The following is a 24,207-nucleotide window of genomic DNA, read 5'->3' on the forward strand; positions in this document are numbered from 1 at the left end:
TCCTGGTTCAGGAGATATGTACTGCTGTTTTTTTCTGTCCTTTTCCTTGGTTCACAGTTTTGGGGTTTTGTTTTGTTTGGTGTTTTGTTGTTGCTTTTTAAACTAAGGGCAAATGAAAAGTAGAATGAGGTTAATACACAATTGCCCCAAATTGTTGTGTAATGCACATATTCCTCACTGGGCTGAAAATTAGATTTTGAGTTTTATGCATGCCATCCTGACTGAAAGCTATCAGTGGTATTTCAGTTCATAGTGCTTGCTTTACATCAGAATAGTCCTTGGGAGACTTTGGTGGTGGGAGACCCTTCTCCCAGGTCCTGTACAGATGAGACACACCTTGTCCCATGGTGCCAATTGAGTTAAAGAGAGTGAGATGATTAGTGGCTATCAAGTCTGTAAGTTTTGTAGAAGGAGAGCAAGAGATGGATTTCTGAAGCACAGGCAAGCAGGGGACTTGCTAGCTCAGTTGGTTAAAGCATGATGTTCATGATGCCGAGGTTGTGGGTTCCATCCCTGGATGGGCCTTTCATTTAAGTGTTGGACCCAATGATGCTTCTGGGTCTCTTCTAGCTTGGATGTTTCTGTGATTCTCTGAATGTAATGTCAAGTTATGTGGATGCTATGTAACAAAGAGAACTTCTGAGAAGAGGTCAGGAGTAGTTTTATAAATATTTGAAAAACTCCTTCCCAGTTTGAAAGACAGAATGAGATGCATCTTTAAAATTGAGGGAAGAGAGTGAAGTGCCCTTAAGGTGAAACACAGGAGTATCTGTTGATGGGATGGAGAAAGCAGTAGTGTTGATGAGAGTGTGAAGAAAATTTTTACAATAAAAAAAAAGAGTAGAGTTTATTTTTGTCCCACTCAATTTGAATTGTGGGCTGTCAGATGAACAAGCATACCTAAGGCAGCTGGGAAGGATGAAGCAAGATGATCTGCACAAATAGTGCAAAGCTACAGAGTAGTTTTGTAGAGTGCAACAAGTAAAGGCTAAAGACCTGACATCCACGTGAAGCACATATTAGGAGGTTTTATCTCAGATTATCTTTAGTCATTTCCCATGAACTAAGCAACTATGAACAGGTGGAGGATCTGAGGAGTGCTCCTAGAACACATCTTTCTGGTCTGGCTCTTCCTAAAAGGATCCAATTCATGTATTCTGAGCTCTCTGGTATGAACCAAAGCATGGTAAGTTGGGACAACCAAATAATTCAGCTCAAATGTGACCTTCTGATCCAAACTGAAGCACCAATATATGGCTTTCAAGTTTGCCCTTCTTCCCAGCATGGGAGTGTCTTTGCTGGACAGAAGTGGAGGATAAATGTGTGAATTGCCAGAGCGTGCATCATAGCTGAATCAAAACATTTTTATTTAATTTTCCCATCTCTTGTCTTGTATTTCTGGAAGTTTAATTGTTGTTTGTACCACATTTTAAAAGTAATCTCTCTGGCACACAGATTTTCATCACAGTGAATTGCTTGAGCACAGACTTCTCCTCACAAAAAGGAGTAAAAGGGCTTCCTTTGATGATTCAGATCGATACTTACAGCTACAACAACCGCAGCAATAAACCTATCCACCGAGCCTACTGCCAGATCAAGGTTTTTTGTGACAAGGTAAGTAGAAAGCACAGTTACCACGGATGAAGGAGGAATCTTATTAGGCAGTTTATTGCTGTATTTTAGACCTAATTAAATGTTGTTTCTTTCCTTAGAGAATTCTATTTTATCATAGCATTTGGACCAGCTGTATCACAAATCTAACAGATTATCATGTAATTATTTTACTGCTTTGCAGCCTTTTGGCCCTGATTCCTCAGCTTGCGAGCAATAGTTGGACTGTTTAAGGACAGCATGTTGTAGGTCATGATTCTGGAATATCAAAAAAGTAATAGAAAGTGCAAATGCAAAGATCTCTACTTGGAAGGTCAGTGCTGATCACAGGCTCATGTAAGTGGCAGTCTGCCAATGTTGTCCTTTCTAATTCTTACAGCCAGGATAGGTAGCAGGTAAACTTCATGCCAGTTTCTCTGACAGAAAAATGCACTTTTCAGTGAGGGTCTGCTAAGCTCTCTTTTATGGTGCAGTGGAAAACAGCAAATTCCAGTGACACAGCTGATGGGTTTTCCCCCCTCCCTTGCTTACGAACAGTTATTTTGGAAGCTTCAAGGAGACTTTTATATTGCTAGGATTTTCTTATCAAAAGTAAAATACAAAAATATATTAGCCATTCCCATTTTGTAATTCAGTAACTATTTTTTGTGTGTGTTCACACCCTCTTAGGCAAAATTTTGATTTTTTACTGTAGGTATGACTGCTCCTGTGTGGGAACCAGTAAGATTTTTCAGCACCCAAACATAGATCATGCCTGAATGAATTAGACAGTGTCATGGTCAGCTGTATATATCACCAGGTAGAAACAGTTGCTCAGAAATGTCGGTGATGATTCTTTGAAGAGAGTGTGACCACTTTTCAGTTTTGCTTAGCATCTACCAGCTGATGACTTTATTCAAGCCGAGAAAGATCTTTCATAGGGGAGCTGATGCCTGGATTCTAGTCAAGGTTCAGGGATTCAGGAGCCTACATCTATTTAAGTGACCTGGAAATTTATCCAAATTAGTCTTGCCATCCTACAGGTGGGAATAGAAAGACAAAAGGCCATGCCCCAGGCAAAACGTAACATTAACTTTTTAATGGAAAGGGTAAGAGTTCAGCGGTTTCAGGTCTCTGTGTTGCTGCTCCTTCCCCCTTTTCAGTTCATTCCCTGGTTGCTGTCTTGACAACGACATCTTGAGGGCTAATCAGTCAGTTGTGTTAGTGGAGGAAAATCTTTGGAAATAATGAATGTAAATGTATGCACTGAGGTCTTCTTGCAGCCAAAATGCTATGCTTTAATTGTAACTTTGAATGTCAAATATTGAGAGATTTGAAGCTACAGCTGGATGTTAAAAGCTCAGTAAAAATCAAAGTAACAAGTCGTTTTCATCTACCTGTTTCTGAAGAGCAATTAGAAAAATTTGAATTATTTAAAATAAGGAAGGAAATTCAGAGCACAAACTCATCAAGGGTGACCTCTATATACAACCGGTGGAGATTTTGAATAATACATATTCATTGCATCTATTGGCTTAATTGGTGCTTCAAATATCTAGACTAGAAAGCAGGAAATGAATGTTCAGTCTATTAATCAAAACTGTCTCAAAGTAGGAGGAAAGATCACAGGGGTGGTTAAAGTGTTATACACGTCAAAAATGTGTTGGAAGTGGGAACTGAATAGCTCAAGGGTATTGATAATAGGCTATATATCTGTTTAATATAAATGTATGCGCACATGTGGGGCTTTTTAACTGAATGCAGGTATAAAAATGACTTGAGCAAATGAAAATTATCAAGATCTATTCACATGACAGTTTGGCACTTGGTAAGAGACAAATTCTTGCTTCTCTCCAAACTTATGCTGCCAGATATTTACCAACATCCCTTTGTCACAGGGCTTTTGTAAGTAAATAAATGTTTAGAGAATTTCCACTTGTTGCTGGTGGCACTGGGAGAATCCATCATGCTCAGAGGAAGGTAGCTGGTGTGACTGTGTATCCTCATCTTTCTAAGATGTCAAAATAAACCCCTGGCTCTGGTTAAGATGATGCTAAATGGTTCAGTTTCTCTTGTTAGCCCGTGACTCTCCCTCCAGTGACATGGACATAGCTTGCTGTCTCTTTGGGAAAGGCCATGAAGCTGAGACTGTTATTTATTGCCCACCTCCTTGTCATGATCAATTAAAGAGGTACTATAGTAGCATTAAAAAAACCCCAGCAAACATATAATGATCTTTATAAATTCTGAAAGTGTGAACTGCACTGTTAGGCCCCAATCTGACAGCCTCAAAGAGAAGCTGACGAGAAAAGTACCTGATTTATTACAATCACCTGGACTAGTGGAACTGCACAGTAAAGTCCTCCTGCCTAAGTATGAAATGTTTTTCATTTTGGAACATGAAAGAAAAAATGTTTCTGTGCCTAAGGTGTTATTACAAATGTTTCTTTCTGCAATGGTGGTGCCTCTTTAGGACCAGTATGTGTATTTGTATATTCACTTGGATAGATCACAGGTAGAGGTGTCCAGTTTTTAAGAACATTCACTTACAAATTTATGTCTTGTAGCTGAAACACAGCATAGCTGTTGTGGAAAGAGTTATCTTTGAAGAAATAAAACTGATGTAGCTAAGTGGTTCTTATTATATATATTTTAGTATTTATTCTGGCAATTCCTTGATTTTAATAGTAATTTACATATAAACTAGAGAGCAATCCCAACTCACATCCAGTATGTGCTTGGTGACATAAATGTATGGAGATAAATACTGCAAAGGCTGTAAATGTTACTTAACAAATGTTACTTTACCTTACTCCCTATTTGTTCTCCAGTCTTTTGTCCATGTTTGTTTTCCAGTAGGCAATTTTCAAAGCGCTTGTTACAGTCCACATCTTGTTTTCTCAGTGCTAATTCTCTGCCCTTGCAGTCTTTTTATCATGTGTTGATCCCTGATGCTGCATTGTAAGAATATATAGTTTTTATTCCTTAAGTAGGTTGTCAGGGAAACTTGCTACCAGGCCTATTTATATTTATATATTGCACAATGCTTTAGCCACTGTGTATAAAAGAACTGGGACTTCAGAGCTATTTGATTTTCTATATGTGATTATCTTGGCTGAAAAGAAGCAGAACTTGACTTGGCAAATACCATAACATTGTTCCAAAATACAATAAATTAATCCAGTTTTCTTTAGTCTGAAAAAAATACATGTTCTTTGGAATATATGCAGTTCTTGTGTCCTTGGTTTTGGTGTGGAACATCATAGAGAAAATAGACGATCATAGAGCAACTCTAATTGCCTATTAATCTTCAGCATTGGAGAGAAGGCTGATGTCTACATGCCTGCCCAACAAGATGTGGAATGCTTTAGCCTGTACACTTTAGCAAGTGTACACAGGAGCTTCAGAGTTGTGATGGTTCTTATGATGGCAAGGGCTTTGCCAGGCTGGAGCTAGAATGCAAGACTTAAGTTTAAATGAGTTGAAGAATTAGGAAGAAAATACTTTGAATCAGCTGAAATTCCTAGGCTGCATTTTGCTAATGATTAGTAGCAAAAGTACTCCTTGCATATATACAAAGCCCAGATATCAAGGAAAAAATTAAGAACTCATTTCATTATTTCACTGGTCAGAGCATAGTTTATAGTTCCCTATAAGAGGGTTATTTCTTTTGTCCTGAAGATATATGCAAACTGTGGTTTATTAGGTATGTGTCAGATGGCTTAGCTGTCAAAACTATGCAGCAGAAATGCTCTAGTATGCAAAAATCATTTTGTGGTCCATTGTCTTACCCCTGTGATGGTGATGTCCATCATGTAGGCTTGGCTGGCCCCTGCCATGTGCCATGTGGGTTGCTCTGAGCTCAAAAGGGCTGGTAGGTAGTTTTGTGGGTATTGCCTCATTAGTGAGGTGGCTGTGGCACAAATAAACACTGGTGGATGGGAATGGCTGCCCAGCTCAGGGATTGCCTGCACCCCAGAGAACCTGGGGTGTGTTGCCATGAATGAATGAATGAATGAATGAATGAATGAAGAGAAAACTGTGAAGCTTCACCAACTTCATGGTTACAAAGAATATTACAGAAAATCAGTAAAACATATATTTTTAATATGTATAAAAGGCTGAGTCCTCCTCAGTTTCTGCTTTCCTGAGAGGAAACTCGCGCTTGCTGCCATGTATGAAATACTTTGGCGGTTCATCCCGTCCCTGTGAGCAGCAGAGTGGCAGCACTGAGTGGCAGGTAGGACTGCGACCATCTGGCAGAGCCCTTTGTGCACCACAGGTTTCTCAGGATGTGCTTTTTGCCGAACAGTGGCTATGATGTGTGTTTTTGCTCCTTTACAAAGAACAGGTAGCCTTAAAGGTTACAAATGTACCCCTAGAAACAATTTCGATAAGTGCACAACTCTGAATCCCTTGGCTTCTGTGGTTGAGGTCAGTGAGTGACAACTGGATTGGGACCTGGTCTGGAGGCAGTGTTTCTGTTTGACACATTCATGTTTTTCTAAAGAGCTATTTGTTCCTCCAGCTCTTTCAGCCTCTGGAAATCTACTGATAGATCACAGCCAGGAGTACATCTTTCCTTACATTCTTTTTAAGCTTGGTTCATTGATTCATGTGTGAATTTTGCCATCTTGAGTGGGTATTTTTTGCTTTCCTTACCTCCCTCCCCTCCCTTTCTATTCAAGAAACTTCTAATTTTGATTTGGAAAAAAATTCTGTAATCTTGCATGCCAACTGTCTGGGAGCATATGGATCTTTATTAGCCTTCACAATGTGACGGGTATTATTTATAAAGTAAATTAGGAGAACTTCAAAGGAGGTGTTGCTGCTTTTTATGTCAATAACAAGTTTTATTTTTTAAACTTGTTGAGAGTGTATTTACATAACAGAAGCTGCAACTTCCCAGGAGTTTCTGGTGCCTAATAGGGCAGTGCTACATTGCTTTCCTATTTCTGGAGAGCTTCTCCTGGTTTGAAATGCCTGTATTTTTCTGTAAGAACCCTTGCAATGTTGGCAAGCTGTCAGCACAGCCTTCTTGACTATCAGTTCTCAAAGGCTCTGCACAGCTGGCTACACTGGAGCAATGCCACCCCCAGACAAAGTTGGTGGAGGAGAGTTTAGGGAAGACCTCAGCACAGACATGATCTAAGATGATAGTAGTCCCGCAGGTGTTTTATGCCATTACATACACGGAATATTTGGCCTGAGCACTCTGTCCATTGCAGAGACACTGGCTTGGGATGCCCTTTGCACAAGTTGTGCTGGCATCAGTTCTGATACAGACTGCATACTGCCTGTCCTGGCTTCTCCAAACCAGCATGTGGGTATGTTCCTCTTGCTATCTGCAGCCCTGGGAACTACTGGATGTGCCAGCCTGAGTCTCAGGCACTGGTGATCCATGCAAAGCCTGGTACCTTCCCAACAGAGTGGACAAATCTGTCTTCAGTGGAATAACCAGTTTCTCTTTTAGCATTTCTGATGTGTCTGTTGCTGTAGTTCCAGGCTTTGCAGAGTACACTGCTCACAGTGGTTCCTCTTTGGGTAATATCTGTGCATTGTCTTTTTTGCATCAGGGAGCAGAAAGGAAAATCCGAGATGAAGAGAGAAAGCAGAACAGGAAGAAAGGCAAAGGCCAAGCATCCCAAGCCTCATGTAATAACAGTGAGTAAAGTGGGCCTTCCTGGTTGGGGGCTAAGTCATGCTTAACATGCCTCCTTTCACAACCCTGTGCTTTGTGATCCACCTAGCAGCTGAAGGGAAGTTGAGTGCACTCCCTCTGCAGAAAAAGAGTGATATCACCTTCTTCAAAACAATGGCTGACCTGGATTCCCAGCCAGTTCTCTTCATACCTGATGTTCACTTTGGAAACCTACAAAGAACTGGACAGGTAGGAAATAATGAGATGAGCAGGTGCCCACTTGCCATCTGGCTGCCTCTGCTCTGGGGCAGGTTTTAGGGAAATAAATCACTGTTCCTTGGGGCTGCTTGTTTCAGCTCTCATTTTGATAAACGCAGTTTTGGTGCATCACTTATAAAAGACCTCACAAGACACAAGTACCTTTCTGAGTTCTTGGTGTGAAAAAGGAGTTTATACTTCTTTGACAACTGAATAGTTTGTTTTTGTTACAGTTTTGTCATTCTTTTTCTGGGAAGAAAGAGTGAAACAAATAGTCAAGAATTTTTAAATAGAAGGTTGATTTGTGACTGAAATAAAATCTGGTTTTGAGTGTGCTCTTTGGCTTGGTGAAATGAAGTGCCACCTTGTGGTAGCAGAGATCCCCCTCCCTGTCACAGCTGAAAACAAAGACTTGTAAGAAGGTCAAGAGTAGGGTCGCTGAACACCACTACCCATTTTCTGTCGGCATCACCTAGAGATCTGGAAATTCCTTGAAAAAAATATTTTCACTCTTCCAAGTAAAACTCCATCATACTAATGTTAATACTCAATATTGGCAGCTATTATCACCAGTAAATATAAGGAAGTCTTTGCTGACTTGACTCTTTTCTACTTTATCGCCTGCTGGGAAGTTGAAAACCTGAATTGGAGGGTCAGCTCTGACAACTTTTTTACTATGAACATGTTATTTATTAACATTTCAGGGAGTAGAATGAGACCTTTATGCATGTGTTTATAAAGAAAAATAGTTGATGAGGAAATTTAATATGCATCATGCTGAAAAATAGTAAAATGAGGAAGATGAAATGAAACCGAGTGTTGGAATTGTCAGTTATTTTGAAGCAGTGAGAATTGTGGTTGAGCAAAGCACAAAGAGCACAGACATTGCAATCGCAGCTGTCACTGGCTTACTCTCCCAAACTGGAAAGACGCCCACTCACATATCAGTGCTGGTTACCTTCTGTCCTCATGGCTTTCAAACCAGAATGTGGATTTGTCTCAAACAGGAGAAGGTGGAAGCATTCTTTAGTATATGTAATCCTGTAAATAATTTACTAAACTAACTGGAAGATACCCCATTTCCTAGCTCTTAGGCAGCGTTCAGCCATGTCTTTTATTGCTGTAACTCATAGTTACAGACCTCAGCTTTGCACACACACACCTCTGAGCTATTTTCATTGCACAGGTTCAGAAGTGAAGGCTCCCAGTGAGAGCCAAGTGTGCTCCAAGTCCTGCCAGCACAAGTGCTGGAGGCCTGCCCGGGGTGGCTTGCCCTGCCCAGCTGGACCGGCTGTGGTGCCCTGTGCCTCCACCCCACGCCTGCACCGCAGCTCAGCAGCTCGAGGGCTGGGGCACTTGTTGGTGCAGACCTGCAGTGTGGGCATGTTGTGAGGATTTTGGCTGACTGTTCTGTAAAGTGTTGGACAACAGACTGTGATTTTGTACCTTCCCTACTACCGTCAGCTGCATTTGCTGCTGTTGTAAATTTGGTCCCGGTGACTCTGAGCTATGTGGGTTTACACAAAGCTGACTGGGGCTTCTGCCCACAGCCTGTGCAAAAAATGTTCAGCTGTAACATTAGTAGTTGTATTTCCATTAGGCCGGTAGTTTAATCTTGTTCTTTATAGTTTAATTAGATTTTTAGATATTATTAAATACATAAAGAAGCTTGTGAGTGGTGTGGCTTAAACTGTATTAGGAGTAATTTAGGTGTGTAGTGATCTGATTTAGAGGATTGCAAAATAATTGGGAAAATGATATAAACCAGGGAAGAGTGTAATGTCTCTCAAATAAACTTTGATATATTTCCACTAGATGATACTCAGCAGCAGTTTCTCTAAGCCACACTTCTTCCAGATGACAGTTAGAACTAGAGGTGTTTGTGTTTTATAGAAGGAAAAGGATTTTTAATAAATGACAAACTGCAAAACATTTGTTGTTTTTTCTCCCTTTTGAAGTTCAGTTAAGCTAGTGTCTGAGTTTTGGGAATAATTGATTTTTATTTCCATCCTTCTAGGTTTACTATAATACAGATGATGAGAGAGAAGGGTAAGATATTTATTGTTTCACAAGCTTTGCAGTTAACAGTTCAAACTCATAGAAAATCTATATAAAATCTGAAATCAGATAAAACTGATCCCCTTTCTCCCCCTTCCCTCATGTTCTTCCACGTAAACTGTCTGCTTTTTATGTCTGTATTTTAATACATTTCAAAGTAACAGGGCCCTAAGGTTCAATACAAGAACAGGACAATATGTTTGATAATGAAGTGTCGTCTATGTAAGCATAAGGGTTCTCAAATAATTTAAAAACTAGGAATTTTTTATTGAAGCACTGAGCTTCACTGCATTCCTGAAAGCTGTTTAGCAGTGCAGATGTGTATGCAACAAATACAGGAACTGCAGAGAGATTGGCCAAGTGCCAGAAAAGAAAGGCAGAAAGAGAACAGAGAACCTGGGAAGGAGGAAGGTTGAAATGGGAGTACCCCCTATCTGACTTTGGAGGGACTGGAAGAATTGATGAAAGTCCCTCTAATAGTTAGAGATGACATGAAATAAGGGTTTTAATATGGGTGGCTGACCTTCAGCCCACAATATGTGCCAGCCCCATACTTTTGTAAGTTGCTTGAATCCCCAAGTCTGAGATTCTGGAGTAACATAACTGCACTCCCATAAACCTGCAAAAAGTGACCTGTGATAGGGAGTGGCCGAGCAACTGCAGTTGACATTGACTTGAAAGCATGAAGCCCTTTTTATTTCTCTTTGAAACAAATGTTCTTCGTAAGGCTTACAGTGGAATTTGAGAAACAAAGGGGTTTACTTCACCAAGCAATAACCACCCCCTTTCCTCAATATTTAAACAGTTAGGGGCCTTTGGGGTTTTCAAATTAGTGTGTAACATCAGAACATATTTTTCTGTCACCTGTCCCAGCCAGTCAGTCTCGGCAATTTAAGAGGCCTGGATAGTCGGATAAAAGCTAAATGCTTGCAGTTTCTGGTTTTGGTGCTACTTGAGTAGCCAGTGAGTGTTTTTGCCAGAGTACCAAGTGAGTAATGACTGTTGCTGTTGTCTGCTCTTCTGCTGTGAGCACAGTTTTACTGTGACATGGTCCCTGTTCTGTGTATTCTAGTAGCAGTGTCCTGGTCAAAAGGATGTTCCGGCCTGTGGAGGAAGAGTTTGGTCCCTCCCCTTTGAAACAAATCAAAGAAGAAGGTCTGAAAAGAGGTAACAGTCAATTCTTAGCAGTTAAAAGTAATTCTGTGGGACTCAAACCTCAAGCTGGGAAGGGTAGGTGTGGCTTGGGCAGTTGGTTGTTGGATGCTAGTGCAAATATGGGTAGATGGGAGAAGAGATCTTTGTATCTGCCAGTCTATAAGGAGGTATTTTAACAAATGCTAAAAATTACTTAAAAGAAAAAAACCAAAGGACTATGCTCTCTCAAGAAGGGATCAGGACACAAGTGTATATAAAGAAAGCTAGAAAGTTTATTGGTTCCTTGCCAAGCTACATAGTTCATAAAAGTTCCAGTACCAAATCTGTGATGGTCTGTTTTTAACTTTTGCTCATCTTTTCTGTTCTGTCTGGGATCACAAGCAAATATGCAAGATGCATTGGGTCAAATACAGAGACCTTAACAGGCAAGCTCCTGCTGACTGCAGACTTATATTGGCTGGAATAAAATCTCAGAAATTTCCTGCCCTATTAGACATATAAGACAGGGAGAGACATCTTCCATCAGATCTAACTGTATTGTTTAAGAGTTTGTTTACCTTAACTGTTTTTACTGCCTGGGTGGGTATTATTACAGTTGCATTTCATATACTCTACCAACTCCTGTTTTCCAGCCTGCTACAAGTGAAGTTTAAGTTGAATTAACATTGAAGCAACTGCTTAGGTTGAGCTGTTAAACTTTGCACTGAAGGTGGTTTTGTCCACAAAGTCTGTTTTGTGTACAGTTACTTCCAGTGCAGTGCCACTGGTGGTAACTTCCTACACTGTCACAGTAAAACACCATGGAGAATATTTGCCATTCCTTCAGTCTCATGAGTTCTGTCGTGTAAATTTGTTGACAAACTTAAGTAACTCAAACTTGCAAGTATTTTGAGGTTCACCCGTCAGGTTGTGAGACAAAGCAACAAGGTACAGAAGGGTTTCATTAGTTGCACCATCCGTAAGACTCCTTTGAGCTTTATAGAAATTACTTCCCACAAGCCTTCATTTGCAAAGTTTCTGTGTTGGTTAGGGTGGTGTGCTTGAACCAAGGGAAGCTTAGAAGATTACAGGATGGAGACTGGTATCTTCTGGAAATAAATGAACATATGATTCTTTTAATTAAATCTTTAATTATGTGACGTCAGCATTGACCATGGACTTGCATTTGGTTGACTCAAGACCTTAGCCAAATTCACATTATTAGGGCTCTATCAAGCAGAAGATGACAGCCATGAGGGCTACATAAAGAACTCTCATTTCCTACAATTTCACCTGGGTTTCCCAGCTGGAAGCCTAGGAAGTTGCCTGCAAGGAGGTATTGGTTTGCTTTGATTATTCCTGTCCTTTGCTGTGGTTAGTTGTTTTGATATCATCCAGGACTTGCAAGAATTTCAAGGGTAAAGTTAGAAAGGAAAAAAAAAATTTCAGCTGGTGGCAAAACTATGTAAAATGATTAAATCCAGGAGAGGCACAGAACCAGAGAAGCTGGAGTATGCTCTCTTCACATCCCCTTCCTGTTCAGTGTTTCTCTCATCTTGGACTATGCTGGCTTGAGGCCAAGCCTTTCCCAGCACGGCCTTTGCTCTGGTGAACTTCCTGCCATCCGGAGCCCTGCATCTGTGATTGTGCTGATGGAATGCAGCTCAGCTGAATCTACCCATTTGATAATGCTGTCTTTGCCACAGAACTCACTTGGTACTAAAATGTTCCGGGGGGGTTTTCCCAGCTTTGCCACATTAGAAGCTTCTTTTCTCAAGATTTATTTGGTAGGGCAGAATCAATAACTCCTAGAGAGCAGGTACAGATGGGGTGCTGGTGTAATGTTTGAGAGAGCATGTCTGATATGTGAAAATATACATTAAAAACAATGTAATCCCAAGGTGTCTCATTAGCAGAGCAGTGCAGGTAAGTTGCAGCCAGTGAGGTGTCCAAGCCCTGCTGAAGAACTGAAGTGAAAGTGTGTGGCCTCACCTCTGCCTGCTGGACCTACTTGTAACACTGTCTGGTGGAAGTAAAAATATTAAGGGGAAGCCTTCAAGAGAACAGGTCTGAAGGGGTTTGCAAACAAGGTTCATATTCTCACTCAGGTAGCTGCCTCTTTTTGAATTATTCTTTAATCTCCTTGACCTTTAAGGGAAGTCCAAGTGCCCAACACAGAAATGTGAAGTATGTTAATCTGTACCAAATGTGCATCACAGCTAGTTACTTGGCTAGATTTGGCTTTTTCCTGTTTTGAGTTCTCAGTAAGAGTTTTCAAATCACTTTCCGATTTCATAGGGAGTTTCCCATTAATTATCAATCCAGCAGCTGAGTTATAGATCAGGTGGATTTCCAGTCCTGTAGTTCTCAGTTTCAAGAAAGTACTTTTTTGTCTAGCTTTTATCTCTTAGGAAAGTCATGTTAAACTTCTCTGAAACATTTTGGATGCATAACAACCAGGGGTTTGAGAGCCATCCCTGTGAAGGGTAGCATTCATACTGTCACCAAGGGAATTTGTGCCTGGGCAATAATGAAAACTCCAAATGTGAAGAAGGAAAGCCAAATTACAGCTACCAGCCCTTCTTTCCCTGACTAAGATGTACCATATCTCCATCAAGAGATCACTTAACAGAGACTATAGTCGTTCATAGGGTGTCAGTCACAGCATTGGTAGTGCCCAGGCTCAGACTTTCCTGATGTCCCAAGTCTTACTGTCTCGTTGTGTCCTTAGTTTCATTTTTCCACATGTATGTTGTTAACAATTTTGAAAGAGGTATCTAACATTGTTCTTCTGCATTCACACATAAATCCTCAGTTCAGTGGCCTGGCTTCCAGAAGTCTCACTGGTGCAACAACATCCCTTGCCTTGAGCAAAGGCTGTTTGCCCTTCTGCAATTTGGTGTATTGGGGCTATTTCTTAAGTAACTAAGGATAAATTTATCTCCCCCATCTTTTGCAATTCTTTTTAACATCTAAAGAATATTAAGGTCTGCAGTGGATTTCAGTGCTGGCAAGAAGGTTAAGAACTAAGACCAGGGAGTAGATCAGACAAATTTGAATTTATCTTTTAACTTTCAGGCAAAAATAGCTCATTACCTTGTACAAGATTTCTCCCTTGTTCCCCTCCAAACCTTGTAATTTGTACTATTAGAGCGAGCCCACCTAGATGTGGTGACAGTCGGATCAGAGGACATAAGTAAGAGTTGTGTTACATGGTCACAGGTCATTCAGTGGCAGTGCTGCTGCTGAGCCAGTGGAGTCTTTGCAGCCCCTTTCCCTCCCCTCTGGCTGTGCCTCCCTCTGCAGCTGCCTCTCTGCTGCTCTGCCAGCATGAAGGCTTGGGAGGCTGCATTGTGCGCTGAGGCAGGATCTGGTCTGTTTGAAGAATAACTCAAAAAAAGGGTTTTTTCACTCACATCTGCTGTTTGAAAGAGTTCATCACCCAGGAAAGTTCACTGAGATGAGCCAGAGTAAGAAAGCATAAGGGCGGGGATGAGACAGGGGCTTCCTAAGGCATCACTGTCGCCAGAAGTCATTTATGGAAAAGTACCCTACTGAATCAAAGCCAGGATTTTCATACCTGTTAGGGAAAAGAAAAACGCAACAACCGCCCATATGCTTATTAATCCTGCCTCTCTGTGTGCATAATAGTAATTCAAGTTCCCTGTTATCCTTGTAATAGATCCTTCATTCAGCATAATGTTGCCTGGCACACCAAGCACAACAGAGATTTAAAGCTCAGCACTGGGATTGTCAAGTGTGCTCAACTTTAACTTTGGACCAACTGATTTTTTTTTGCTCCTTTCAGATATGGTTGTAATTGTTAAGGCTGGCGGAGCTCCAGATGTTTGTAAATCCAGGAGTTACAGGACAACCCGCTGGTCACAAGGAAAATAATTACTAAATTAATATAAGTGTTAGTACTGGTAAAATTAGCCCTTTGTGTAAGTGCTTGTTCATGCAGTTAAACATATCAGGCATGGTAAAATTTAACTCCTGGTGTGGAATTTTTTTTTCTTTTGTATTTTGACAGTTTAGGTTGTGACACAAAATTGTCTCAGCTTCTAAGTCCATTAAAAGGATGTTCTCAGGCTAGGCCCCAAAGAGTTGCTAAAATATAGATGAAAAGGATGTAGCTCTGCATGCTGTGCTAGCAGTTTTGTGGCTTGTACTTCTGAATTGAAAATGCAAAAAGCCCAACATTGTCCTGCATGTTTGGTTTGTAGGCCAAGTCAGGGGACTGAACTACCCATTTTTTTTTTCCAGTCATTTCAAAACCTGGGCAAAGAAGCTACAATTGTGTGCAAATGGGCCTTAGTCCACCCTGCTACAGTCTTGGCCTGAGAATTAACTTCTAAACAATTGCTTCTGTATGAAAAATACCGTCATATTTTTTGGTTCATCTGCACATCATCTACTGAGTTACCTGGTGAAGCTATCTTTTGGGCCACAATAATATGCAGTTTCAAAAGATGCCCATATCTGTCTACCAAAAAAAAAAAAAAAAAGGTGGTTACCAATGTGATTTGTCACACAGACATGACAGTGCATGTGTATTTGTGCCTCATGTGCAGCACTGCTATTTGAAAAGGCAGTTTATTTAGGAAACAAAATAAATTGCAGAACATCATATTTAACCTGTTACTTATCAGTCATGTGAGATGATGCCTAAAACACTTTTTAGTGTCTATGCTTATATGGTTTGTAGCTGTCTGCTTTGCTTTTGCCATGTTATCGCAGTTTTCCTCCTTTTACCTGTACAAGTGTGAAGAAAACAAAAGCTAGGGAGGGCAGGGCACTGCACCTGTGGACAACTTACAGCTAGCAGGGCATCTGAGGGAGGAAGAGGAACAGAAATGGCATTTGGATACCTAAGCATGCAGGCACTGGTAAATGCCTTCCTGCCAGCTGTGCTCTTGAATGTCTCCCCTGTAAAATCTCAAATTCCTTTGAACTCCTTTTTCCCAGTGTTTATTTTCTTACTGGTCAGGCCATTTCCAGTCATCTGCATGGTAGTGTCAGAGAGAACTATTTCTTTACGTTTTCTTTGATTTTGCTCTCAAAGGCACAGCTAAAGACAACCCAGACTTGCCTTTTGAATGTCCTTTCCCAGCCTTTTAGATGAAGCCTGGAGAGGTACAAGCCAAGACAGAGGTTTAAGAAGACCTAGCTTGTGTGTTTTGTCCTATGACCAAGGGACAGGGCCCCAGTGCTTTCTAGCTTCTTTCTGTAAATGGAAATTTAAATTCTGGAAGATAAAGATCCTTCACATTAGATTAAATTTACTGAATTTTCAGTACTGTGTTTTCAGTGCAACTATGATGCGTTGTCCATGTCTAGATCACTGATGATATTAAAGGTACATCTTTTTAAGTGCAAACCATCTTCATTTTATCTGTCATGGATTAATAGATTAATATTTGTTTTTCTATTCATTGTGGGGTATTTCTTCTGTGCAATTGACTGAACCTGCTCCAAGGTTTTTTTTTTTTTTTTCTATTTCAGTGCTTTTGTATGTGAGGAAGGAGACAGATGAGGTGTTTGATGCTTTGATGCTGAAATCACCCACAGTAAAGGGGCTAATGGAAGCTGTAAGTATCCAATGTCCTCACATTGTTTGTCTTTCTTGGCAAGAAAATCTTGAGGCTTTCCATGTATTATTGAGATAAACTGAATATAAGATGAAGTTATTCTCAAGTGTATTTAAAGCATTTCTTAAAGGCTTTCTGGAGCACAGCTCTGAAATGCTGGCATGTTCCTAATTCAGTGTTGTCAGCAGGTTACTGGGTTTAAACAGCATCACAGAGCTGATTATTGGAGACCTGAGCCTTGAGGAATAGCAGTAGTTAACCAGTGTCAGGGAAGGAGAGAGGTGCAAGCTTTATTTTCTGAAATGCTTCTTTCTGAACTGATGGTTCAGAGCCTGTTGAATCTTTTCCTGTAATGCTTATCAATACCTTCCCAGCCTGGTTTCCAAGAAGAGGCCCAAGGATGCACTGTTTCTGTGTGAATTTCATATGGCCTTTGTGCAATTGCTGTTCAGCGTGTAAGAGGCAGGTGCTGAGCCAGTGCAGCCTTGTCATTCATACTTCATCTCAAATTACTTCTCTAGCTGTCACTTACAGTGTGACCTACCTACCAGTTGCCTCTTTGCTGCTTCTTCAAGTGGAGTTTTTACTTGTTACCCATTAGCTGTCATCATAAGAGTTCCTATTTTCATGTTTAATCCTGTTTATATGAGCTGATGACTTGTGAAATTTGGTAAGGGAGGAGTTAAGAAATAATCACGTGTCTCACTGCTTTAGTGGGGGAATGTGAGACTGACATGTGGGATGCTGAGTTGATTTCCAGCCTTGTTTACATGTAGGGGAGAAGATGGAAATGGATGAAAGTGCCCCTAGAGAACTCAGCCAAGTGCTAGAAGTGTGTATATTCATACTCTCTTAAAACTGTCACAGTATCTTGTTGCATGTACTGAATACTTTTAATGCAGTAAAGATTGAGTTATTTGGTCAATATTTGGCCGGTAGCAGAAGGCAGAGAAAGATTTGTGGGTTAGTGAAGTTGTTTAAAGCAGCTGTTTAGATGAGGGTATCTCTGAGGAGAGTCACGGCTAAGGATGTCCTAATTGTGCTTCTGCCAGTGCTGTTTGTTAGCTGTGACTGCAGCTCAGTTGTTAGGCAGAGCACATGCATAACAAAAACCAGGCTTTGCTTGAAGAGACTGCAGTCTGATTCATGGTAAGCTGCAACATGATTTCATCTTGTCTTTGCATGGAAGTTAAAAGTATGTTATAATCCTTCTGTAACTGTTCAAGCTAGCATGAATATATTATCTCCAGTAGTCTGTGCCACTCCATGCCTGTTCTCCAGCTCCCATGTAACAAAAACAAAGCTGGTGCAGAAGCAGGAAAGGTTTCTGCATACCTCAGTCAGTGCAGCTGCTGACTCACTGGCATGTTTTCAGCACCAGAGAAATCTAATCTGTTGTAAAATGTCCCAGTTTACTGGAAGGAACACATTCAGAAAATTTTAATTCTCTTTGGTAGGATATTGTGGGTAAAACAATGCCAAAAAGCTGTCAAAGTGCATATTCTTAAATATTCACTCTACATTCATTGCAGCAAATCATATAATTTTGTAATTGTGCATATCCTGAATGCTCTGTTCTAGTCTCAGTATTAAGAATTTAGGAACTGAGCCTCTGAGTATTACAGAGCCCCACATCTGAAAGAGAGCTCCAGTGATCCTCAGTCATACCCTCCTTCTCTGTTTATGGATTTTACTTCTTTTTCTTTTCCTTAGTCACTATTCCTGGTCTTTGACTTTTCCCTAACTCTGTTATTAATTATATGGTTTTCTTGGGTCCTATGTTTATTTTATTCTTACATATACCCCCATTCCAAATGAACAATTAGATTCCTTCTCAGATATCTTTCTTTTGGCAGATATCTAGAGGTCTTGGGTTTCAGAAATATAGCATGTCTCAGGAAGCAATGCAGATGTTTGGTTTTCACTAGTCAGTCTTGATCAACAGAAAATAGCAAAGCAATTGCCCATCACAAAACATCACACATATGTGGTGACTGACCAGCTCTACATCCTGCTTTCAGCCTGATCCAAAGTCAGGATAACTGTGGATCTCAGTAGGTACTCAGTCTTACATTGTGCAAAATTACGTATTTATACAAATTACAGAAGGCAGTTCAAATTGGGAAATTCAAGCATCTTCCAAAGTCTTTCTATAATTAAAAGCTCAGTTCAATAGAGCTAGCTTAAACTGTTAGATACCTCCTGATATATGTGGTCTTCCAGCCAGTGTAGGGCAACAGACTAGACCGTGTCATAGAACTAAACTGGCTAAGATGGTTTCCTACACGCTTTGACCCACCCAGATATTGCTCTTTCTGGCTTCCTGACTCCAACACAGAGCATTTCTGGTGGCTTGTGCAATCAGACAAACTTGCCATGCCAGGGGACTGCAGCTCAAAGGGACTCCCAGAGATCTATTTCAGTGCCATTCTGAAGGCTGTCACACTGCTTTGGGGATCTTAACAGAAAGAAATCTCTGCTTAGAAGATTGACAAATGGACAGTGGAGGTGATAAGGAAAAATATTTCTCCATATAAAGATATCTTTTTAAAATTGAATGTAGCCTGCTTGGGTTCAGGTGAGAAATCGTGTTGTTTTGTATGGAAGTTGACATTAAGTGGTGTTCCCCCTGCGCTGGCAGCAAACACCCTGAGAAGAGGGTGTTAAGTGAGATGCCCTAGCAGATGCTTGCTCTCGCCTTTCTCCAGTTCTGCAGCAGGACTTAGCACATTTGTACTGGAGACTGTGAGGGGGAGGCTCTCCCATACCCCCACTTTGAGCCTTGCTTCCACAGCTTGCTGTTTGGTATAATTGGTTGAATCCCAGGGGTTCCTGAGAAATGTGCTTATTCAGTCAGCTGGAAGTCTTTCGCAAAGCTCACAAATCCCTGCATGTTATATAAATCCTACACCTGTCATAGGCAGTGTGACAGGCAAGGCTTTCTCAGCCTGAACTCTCATAGTTTATGTAGGAAGTGATGTCCCAGAGTCCCAAACTGCTTTGAGCAACATTTGGAATGCATGAGTGTTAGGTATGCCAAATATCCTAGGGAAGATTTATGCTAGAATGTGCAGAATGCTGTATATTAGCTGCTATTAAGCCTCCTTGGCAAGAAATGTTTTGCTCAGCTTGTTTATTTGCATGGAGTCAGTGAAAAGTGTCTTCAAGTGCTGATCTTTACAATTTCACTAGGATTCAGAGTTAACAACCCAGAGAGAAAGATCGTTTCCTCATGTTCACACAGTTGTGACACTTTCTACAGTTTCAGGTTGCCGGTTTTTCTCCAATGCCTGTTACAAAGGATTTTTTCGACTGTCTGATGAAACGGAGCCATTGTTATTATTGTTTTACATGAAAACTTAAATTTAGGAGTACAACAGAAGCACAGATACAAAAATTCAACACCAGATTGTTTATCTGATGTCATTCTGTTCATGGTAAGCAAAGCCAGAGGATAATAAAGAGTAAAGAACAGTGAAACATGCTGGTGCAAGAGAAACTGAAGTAGCAAGTATCACCCAAATTTAGTTTGTATTTTGTTCTCTGCTAGGTGTAAAACTTCAGGAGTGGATGCGTCTATTGTACCTCATCAGTTATTCCCCCTTCTGTTAGCCACAGATGCATGCTAGCAGTCAGAGGAAACTCTTTTCAGTGTAAAAGAAGCTTTATTGGTTCTTGAGAAGCTTGGCATTATGCTATAGAATGCCTGTCAAGCTGATACCCTTGTGCATCATTAGGGGTACTTTTTAAGTACAAAATTGCTTCTTGGCTAAGATGACAATTATACTATTATAGGTGATGTAGACAAGTATAGGCTAATTAATTCTTTCTTTCAGAGAATCTTGGCTGTCTGGATGGGAGCCATGCTTGGTGTTGAACCTGTGACTCTTTGAATCTGTCCTTGATGCTGAGTTTATCCATTCCATTTTCTATGTCATGATAATTGCTTTAATGTACTTCTCTAAAATACCTTTTCTCAACTGAAGTCTGAACGCAAACACAAAGAAAGGATTTTACAGTGACTGATGCTTGCCAGTCTTTAAATGGATTTTTAATTGTGCATTTCAGTTCTCTAATGCAGAAGATAAGTAGTCAGCTATTTAGCTGCAACTTCATTTCACCTGGGAAGAGCTGAAAACTTACTTTGCTTGGCAGTAGAGTACCACAGAACATTAATCACTGAGGAAAAAAAAAAGTAATTTTTCTGTAACTATTTTGCCTTTTGGGACAATCCTCTTCTAAAATGTGAACTGTGAGACCTGTTCCCTCAAAGAAGACTCATAATTTGGAAGGCAAACCTGGCTCAGATGAAGGGCCCAGGGACACCATAAGCACACCACATATTCACTGCAGAATAGACATCCAAAAAAGTAGTACACTGCTGCCAAGCAATGCCAAAGCATCCCAATGAAGTACTTGTTGGCATAGGTAATTTGTCAGCTAAGTAGTTCTTCCTTCTAAAGTTTTACTGTATTTTCTGCTTCATTGTTTTAGTAGCTGACAAGAAGTTTATTTTACAAGTCCTTTACCTTGATGACACACTTCTCTGTTACATCTCATCTCGTTACCTATACACTCAGATGATGTTTTGTGAGCCAAATAGTGTTTTCATTTTGCCACCATCGTAACTAGACTGAATCACCCTCCCAACAATACAGAAGCTTCTTAGTCCTGTGTGCAGGATGTTGGTAGCCCTCCCACAATAAAAAGTATCTTGACAAAAATTTCAGACAAAAATACCACCATGGAGAGTCCTGTTAGCTTAACAAACCTTGAAATGTCTTTGAAAAATAGAAATGCGCATGTTCTTGTTGTTCCGTTGGTCCGTCAGCTCCTGTTGAGTTGCCATGTGTCTGCCTTCTGCCTGGTGGGAGAAGCCTTTGCTTCCATGAGCCCAGAAAATCAGATTAAGAGACAACAGAAAGATCAGATTGAAATTCCCTGAATTTCAGGTAAAATCTGAAGCTGGGAAGAGCATTGACTCCTTGAACAGAGTGCTAGGAGATGCTGGGGCAATTCTGATGACTCGCACCCTATAAAAACTATAGTGTTCTGTTGGGGCCCTCCCCCTGCCATGTGGTCCTGGGAGAGGGGCCCTGGGGGGAAGGCACGGAGTTTCCCTGCCCCTGGTCAGCCTCGTTCCCCATTGGTTGTTTTGTGTTCCCCTGCACGGGCAAGGACCCTCGGGTCCCGTGTTTGCCTCAGTTGCTCAGCAGAGCTCCAGCCATGTGGCTGGAGAAACAAACATCTCTCTGAAACATCTATCAAGAATCGGTCCATAGATATTTCTTTCCACGGGCCTCGTTGTCTGATACATCGTGTTGCAGTATCCCCGCTGTAACAAATGGTTGATAATGTGGGCAGAACGATCCCCGATCCCTAAGGACAGTGGCTGATTTGTGAGTAAACTCTGGATTCCTCTTCTTGTTTCGTTTTGCTGTTCCATCTCTAAATTATGGAGGAACCATGGGAAGACTCTTGGCTCTCCGAGCCGCGTATGGACATTGATCTTAAACTTGAAAAGATTCTTGAACAATGATTTGTAAATTTTAGCTTATTTCAAGCTCAAAAGGAACTGAAACATTTCCTTTCCTGGTTGTTTAAGAACTTTTTCTACATTTCTTGGGATTTAATTCTTACCAAAGATTTTTGGAAGACCATTTGGACACAATTAATTTCTGAGTCAAAATATATGCCGATGGAAGAATATTTTCATGAATATTATTTAATTACTGAGACTGTTGAGCAATGTCAGCTGTGTCTTGGCGAAGGGAAGCGTGCCTCAGAGTCCGTGTGACCCAGACCACGGGGACCGAGTGCTCTGCGAGCAGCAGCGAGGCAGTTCCCGCGTGCAGGCGGAGCGGTGCGAGCTGCAGTGTCGGCAGCAGAGCGAGGTGCGGTGGGAGCGGCGCGACCCGGCAGTGCCCGCCCGGCCCCGCGCAGCGCGTGGTGGAGCGAGCCCCGTGAACGCCCGGCCGAGAGGGGCGATGCGCGGGCGGCGGCTGGCGGCAGCGGCAGTGGAGCGGAGCCGTGCCCAGCCGAGATGCGTGTTGGAGCAGGGCGCGGGGGGGCTGCCGCTCGGGGGCCCGGCCGAGACGTGGGTGCAGCGCCAGGCAGCGGCAGCGCAGCTGAGAGCAGAAGCGGCAGCGCGCAGGGAGCTGAGCGGCGCGGCCCGGCCCGGCCCACGTGGCCCCGAATGTGACCCCGGGAAGAGCGCGCAGGCACGAGCAGCCCCGACAGCCCCGGCAGCACTGACAACCCTGGAAGTTTCAACATGGGAGCAAGCGAAAGTGAAAGAGAAAATAAAAGTGCAGCGAGACAGAAAATAGCAGCCACTCGGAAAAAGGAAAAAATCACCGTAGCTAAGGTTTTAGGAATAGTAAAATGGTATAATGTTAAACAAAATTATGGATTCATAACAAAATGTGACAACCAAGAAGACATATTCGTTCATAGAACTGCTATTAAAAAGAATAACCCTTAAAGTTACCTGCAAAGTGTAGGGGATGGGGAAGTTGTACAATTTGATATAGTGCAAGGAAAGAAGGGTTTACAAGCAGCAAATGTTACTGGGCCTGGGGGTATTCCAGTCAAAGGCAGCTGTTATGCACAAAATTATAAACAATATCCATCCCAGCAACTTCCGTACCCACAACCTACTTTCATACCCAATATGAACCCTTTCCTAAGTGTAGCCCATCCCCAGTTTATTCCTAATCTGTTTTTCACCCCATGGCTTCCCTATACAATTCCCTTTCCCTACAACTCCTCTCTGATGCCGAGGAGGGGATGAAGAGGGGGAGGGAAGAAATTACTATTGTTGTTTAGACTTCCAACAGGTACAAATGGAAGAAACCCTCTCCTGCCTCAGTTTCCCCACAAAGCATGCCCGGAGAGTCCTGTCTCCCTTCTGTCAGCCTTAAGATGTTCCAGAGAATCTGTTTGGGCATTTAAAGACTCAGGAGGGTGGCTTGTTTTGTTTTGAAACTGTCCTTGTTATCTCATGTTTATTCAGTTGTTTTCAATGTTAAGTTTTAAATCTCTTTTTGTTAAAAATAAAGGGGTGAAATGTTGGGGCTCTCCCCCTGCCATGTGGTCCTGGGAGAGGGGCCCTGGGGGGGAGGCACGGGGTTTCCCTGCCCCTGGTCAGCCTCGTTCCCCATTGGTTGTTTTGTGTTCCCCTGCACAGGCAAGGACCCTCGGGTCCCGTGATTGAGCAGTTCCTGAGCAGAGCCCGGCCATGCGGCTGGGGAAATAAACATCTCTGAAACATCTACCAAGAATCCGTCCATAGATACTTCTTTCCCACGGGCCTCGTTTTCTGATACATCGTGTTGCAGTTTCCCTGCTGTAACAGTGTCCGAGTTTCTGGATGGAGACAATTGTGCATTTTGATTAAGCTGTTCAGGTTTATTTCTCCCTAAGTCATCCTTAAATGAAAACATGATATGGTTGTGACTGACTTCCCTGTGTAGCTATCCTGTCAAAGTTTGTAGAGATTTTGTTTTAATGTCTTATGTAAAGTAAGAGGTGATAATTTTATATTTCTCATTCATTTTTAGTGATATTTCTTTTATTATTTCAGATCTCTGAGAAATATGGTCTGCCAGTTGAAAAGATTGCAAAACTTTATAAGAAGAGCAAAAAGGGGTAAGTTAGTTAACTAACTAAGGATCTATTGCAGAATCCTTTAGAAGTACTTAGAGATACCAGTTACACTTGGGGCCTCATGATGCTGGGCAACATAAACTCTTTCAGAAGACATACCCATGTGCTTGAACTCTTCATGTCTGTGGAGACTGTAGGCAATGGCAGAGGAGGAAACATGGATCTCCAGTCTGTGTCTGACCAGTGTTCATAAGCTTACTGTGAAGAAAGACTTTGTGGATAAGATATGTGGATAAAGTCTGTTTTGTAGACAATATGCTTATTAAC

The 24,207-nt window shown here is 41.5% G+C and overlaps 1 protein-coding gene across 5 annotated transcripts in view; it reads left to right on the forward strand.

The window, feature by feature from the left end:
• The window catches only part of GRHL2 (grainyhead like transcription factor 2), a 68,018-nt gene that overhangs the window by 38,484 nt on the left and 5,327 nt on the right, over positions 1 to 24,207 (forward strand). For 3 of the 5 annotated variants that reach the window (XM_069005259.1, XM_069005260.1, XM_069005256.1), the window contains 7 exons: positions 1,456 to 1,614; positions 7,167 to 7,254; positions 7,341 to 7,480; positions 9,507 to 9,538; positions 10,620 to 10,714; positions 16,187 to 16,272; positions 23,858 to 23,922. In XM_069005259.1, the coding sequence (XP_068861360.1) occupies positions 1,456 to 1,614; positions 7,167 to 7,254; positions 7,341 to 7,480; positions 9,507 to 9,538; positions 10,620 to 10,714; positions 16,187 to 16,272; positions 23,858 to 23,922 (665 nt within the window). The remainder of the gene's footprint in view (positions 1 to 1,455; positions 1,615 to 7,166; positions 7,255 to 7,340; positions 7,481 to 9,506; positions 9,539 to 10,619; positions 10,715 to 16,186; positions 16,273 to 23,857; positions 23,923 to 24,207) is intronic. The other 2 variants (XM_069005258.1, XM_069005257.1) reach the window with 2 other exon arrangements.

The sequence above is a fragment of the Aphelocoma coerulescens genome, chromosome 2 (assembly GCF_041296385.1).
Source record: "Aphelocoma coerulescens isolate FSJ_1873_10779 chromosome 2, UR_Acoe_1.0, whole genome shotgun sequence".
Taxonomy (NCBI): Eukaryota; Metazoa; Chordata; class Aves; order Passeriformes; family Corvidae; genus Aphelocoma; species Aphelocoma coerulescens.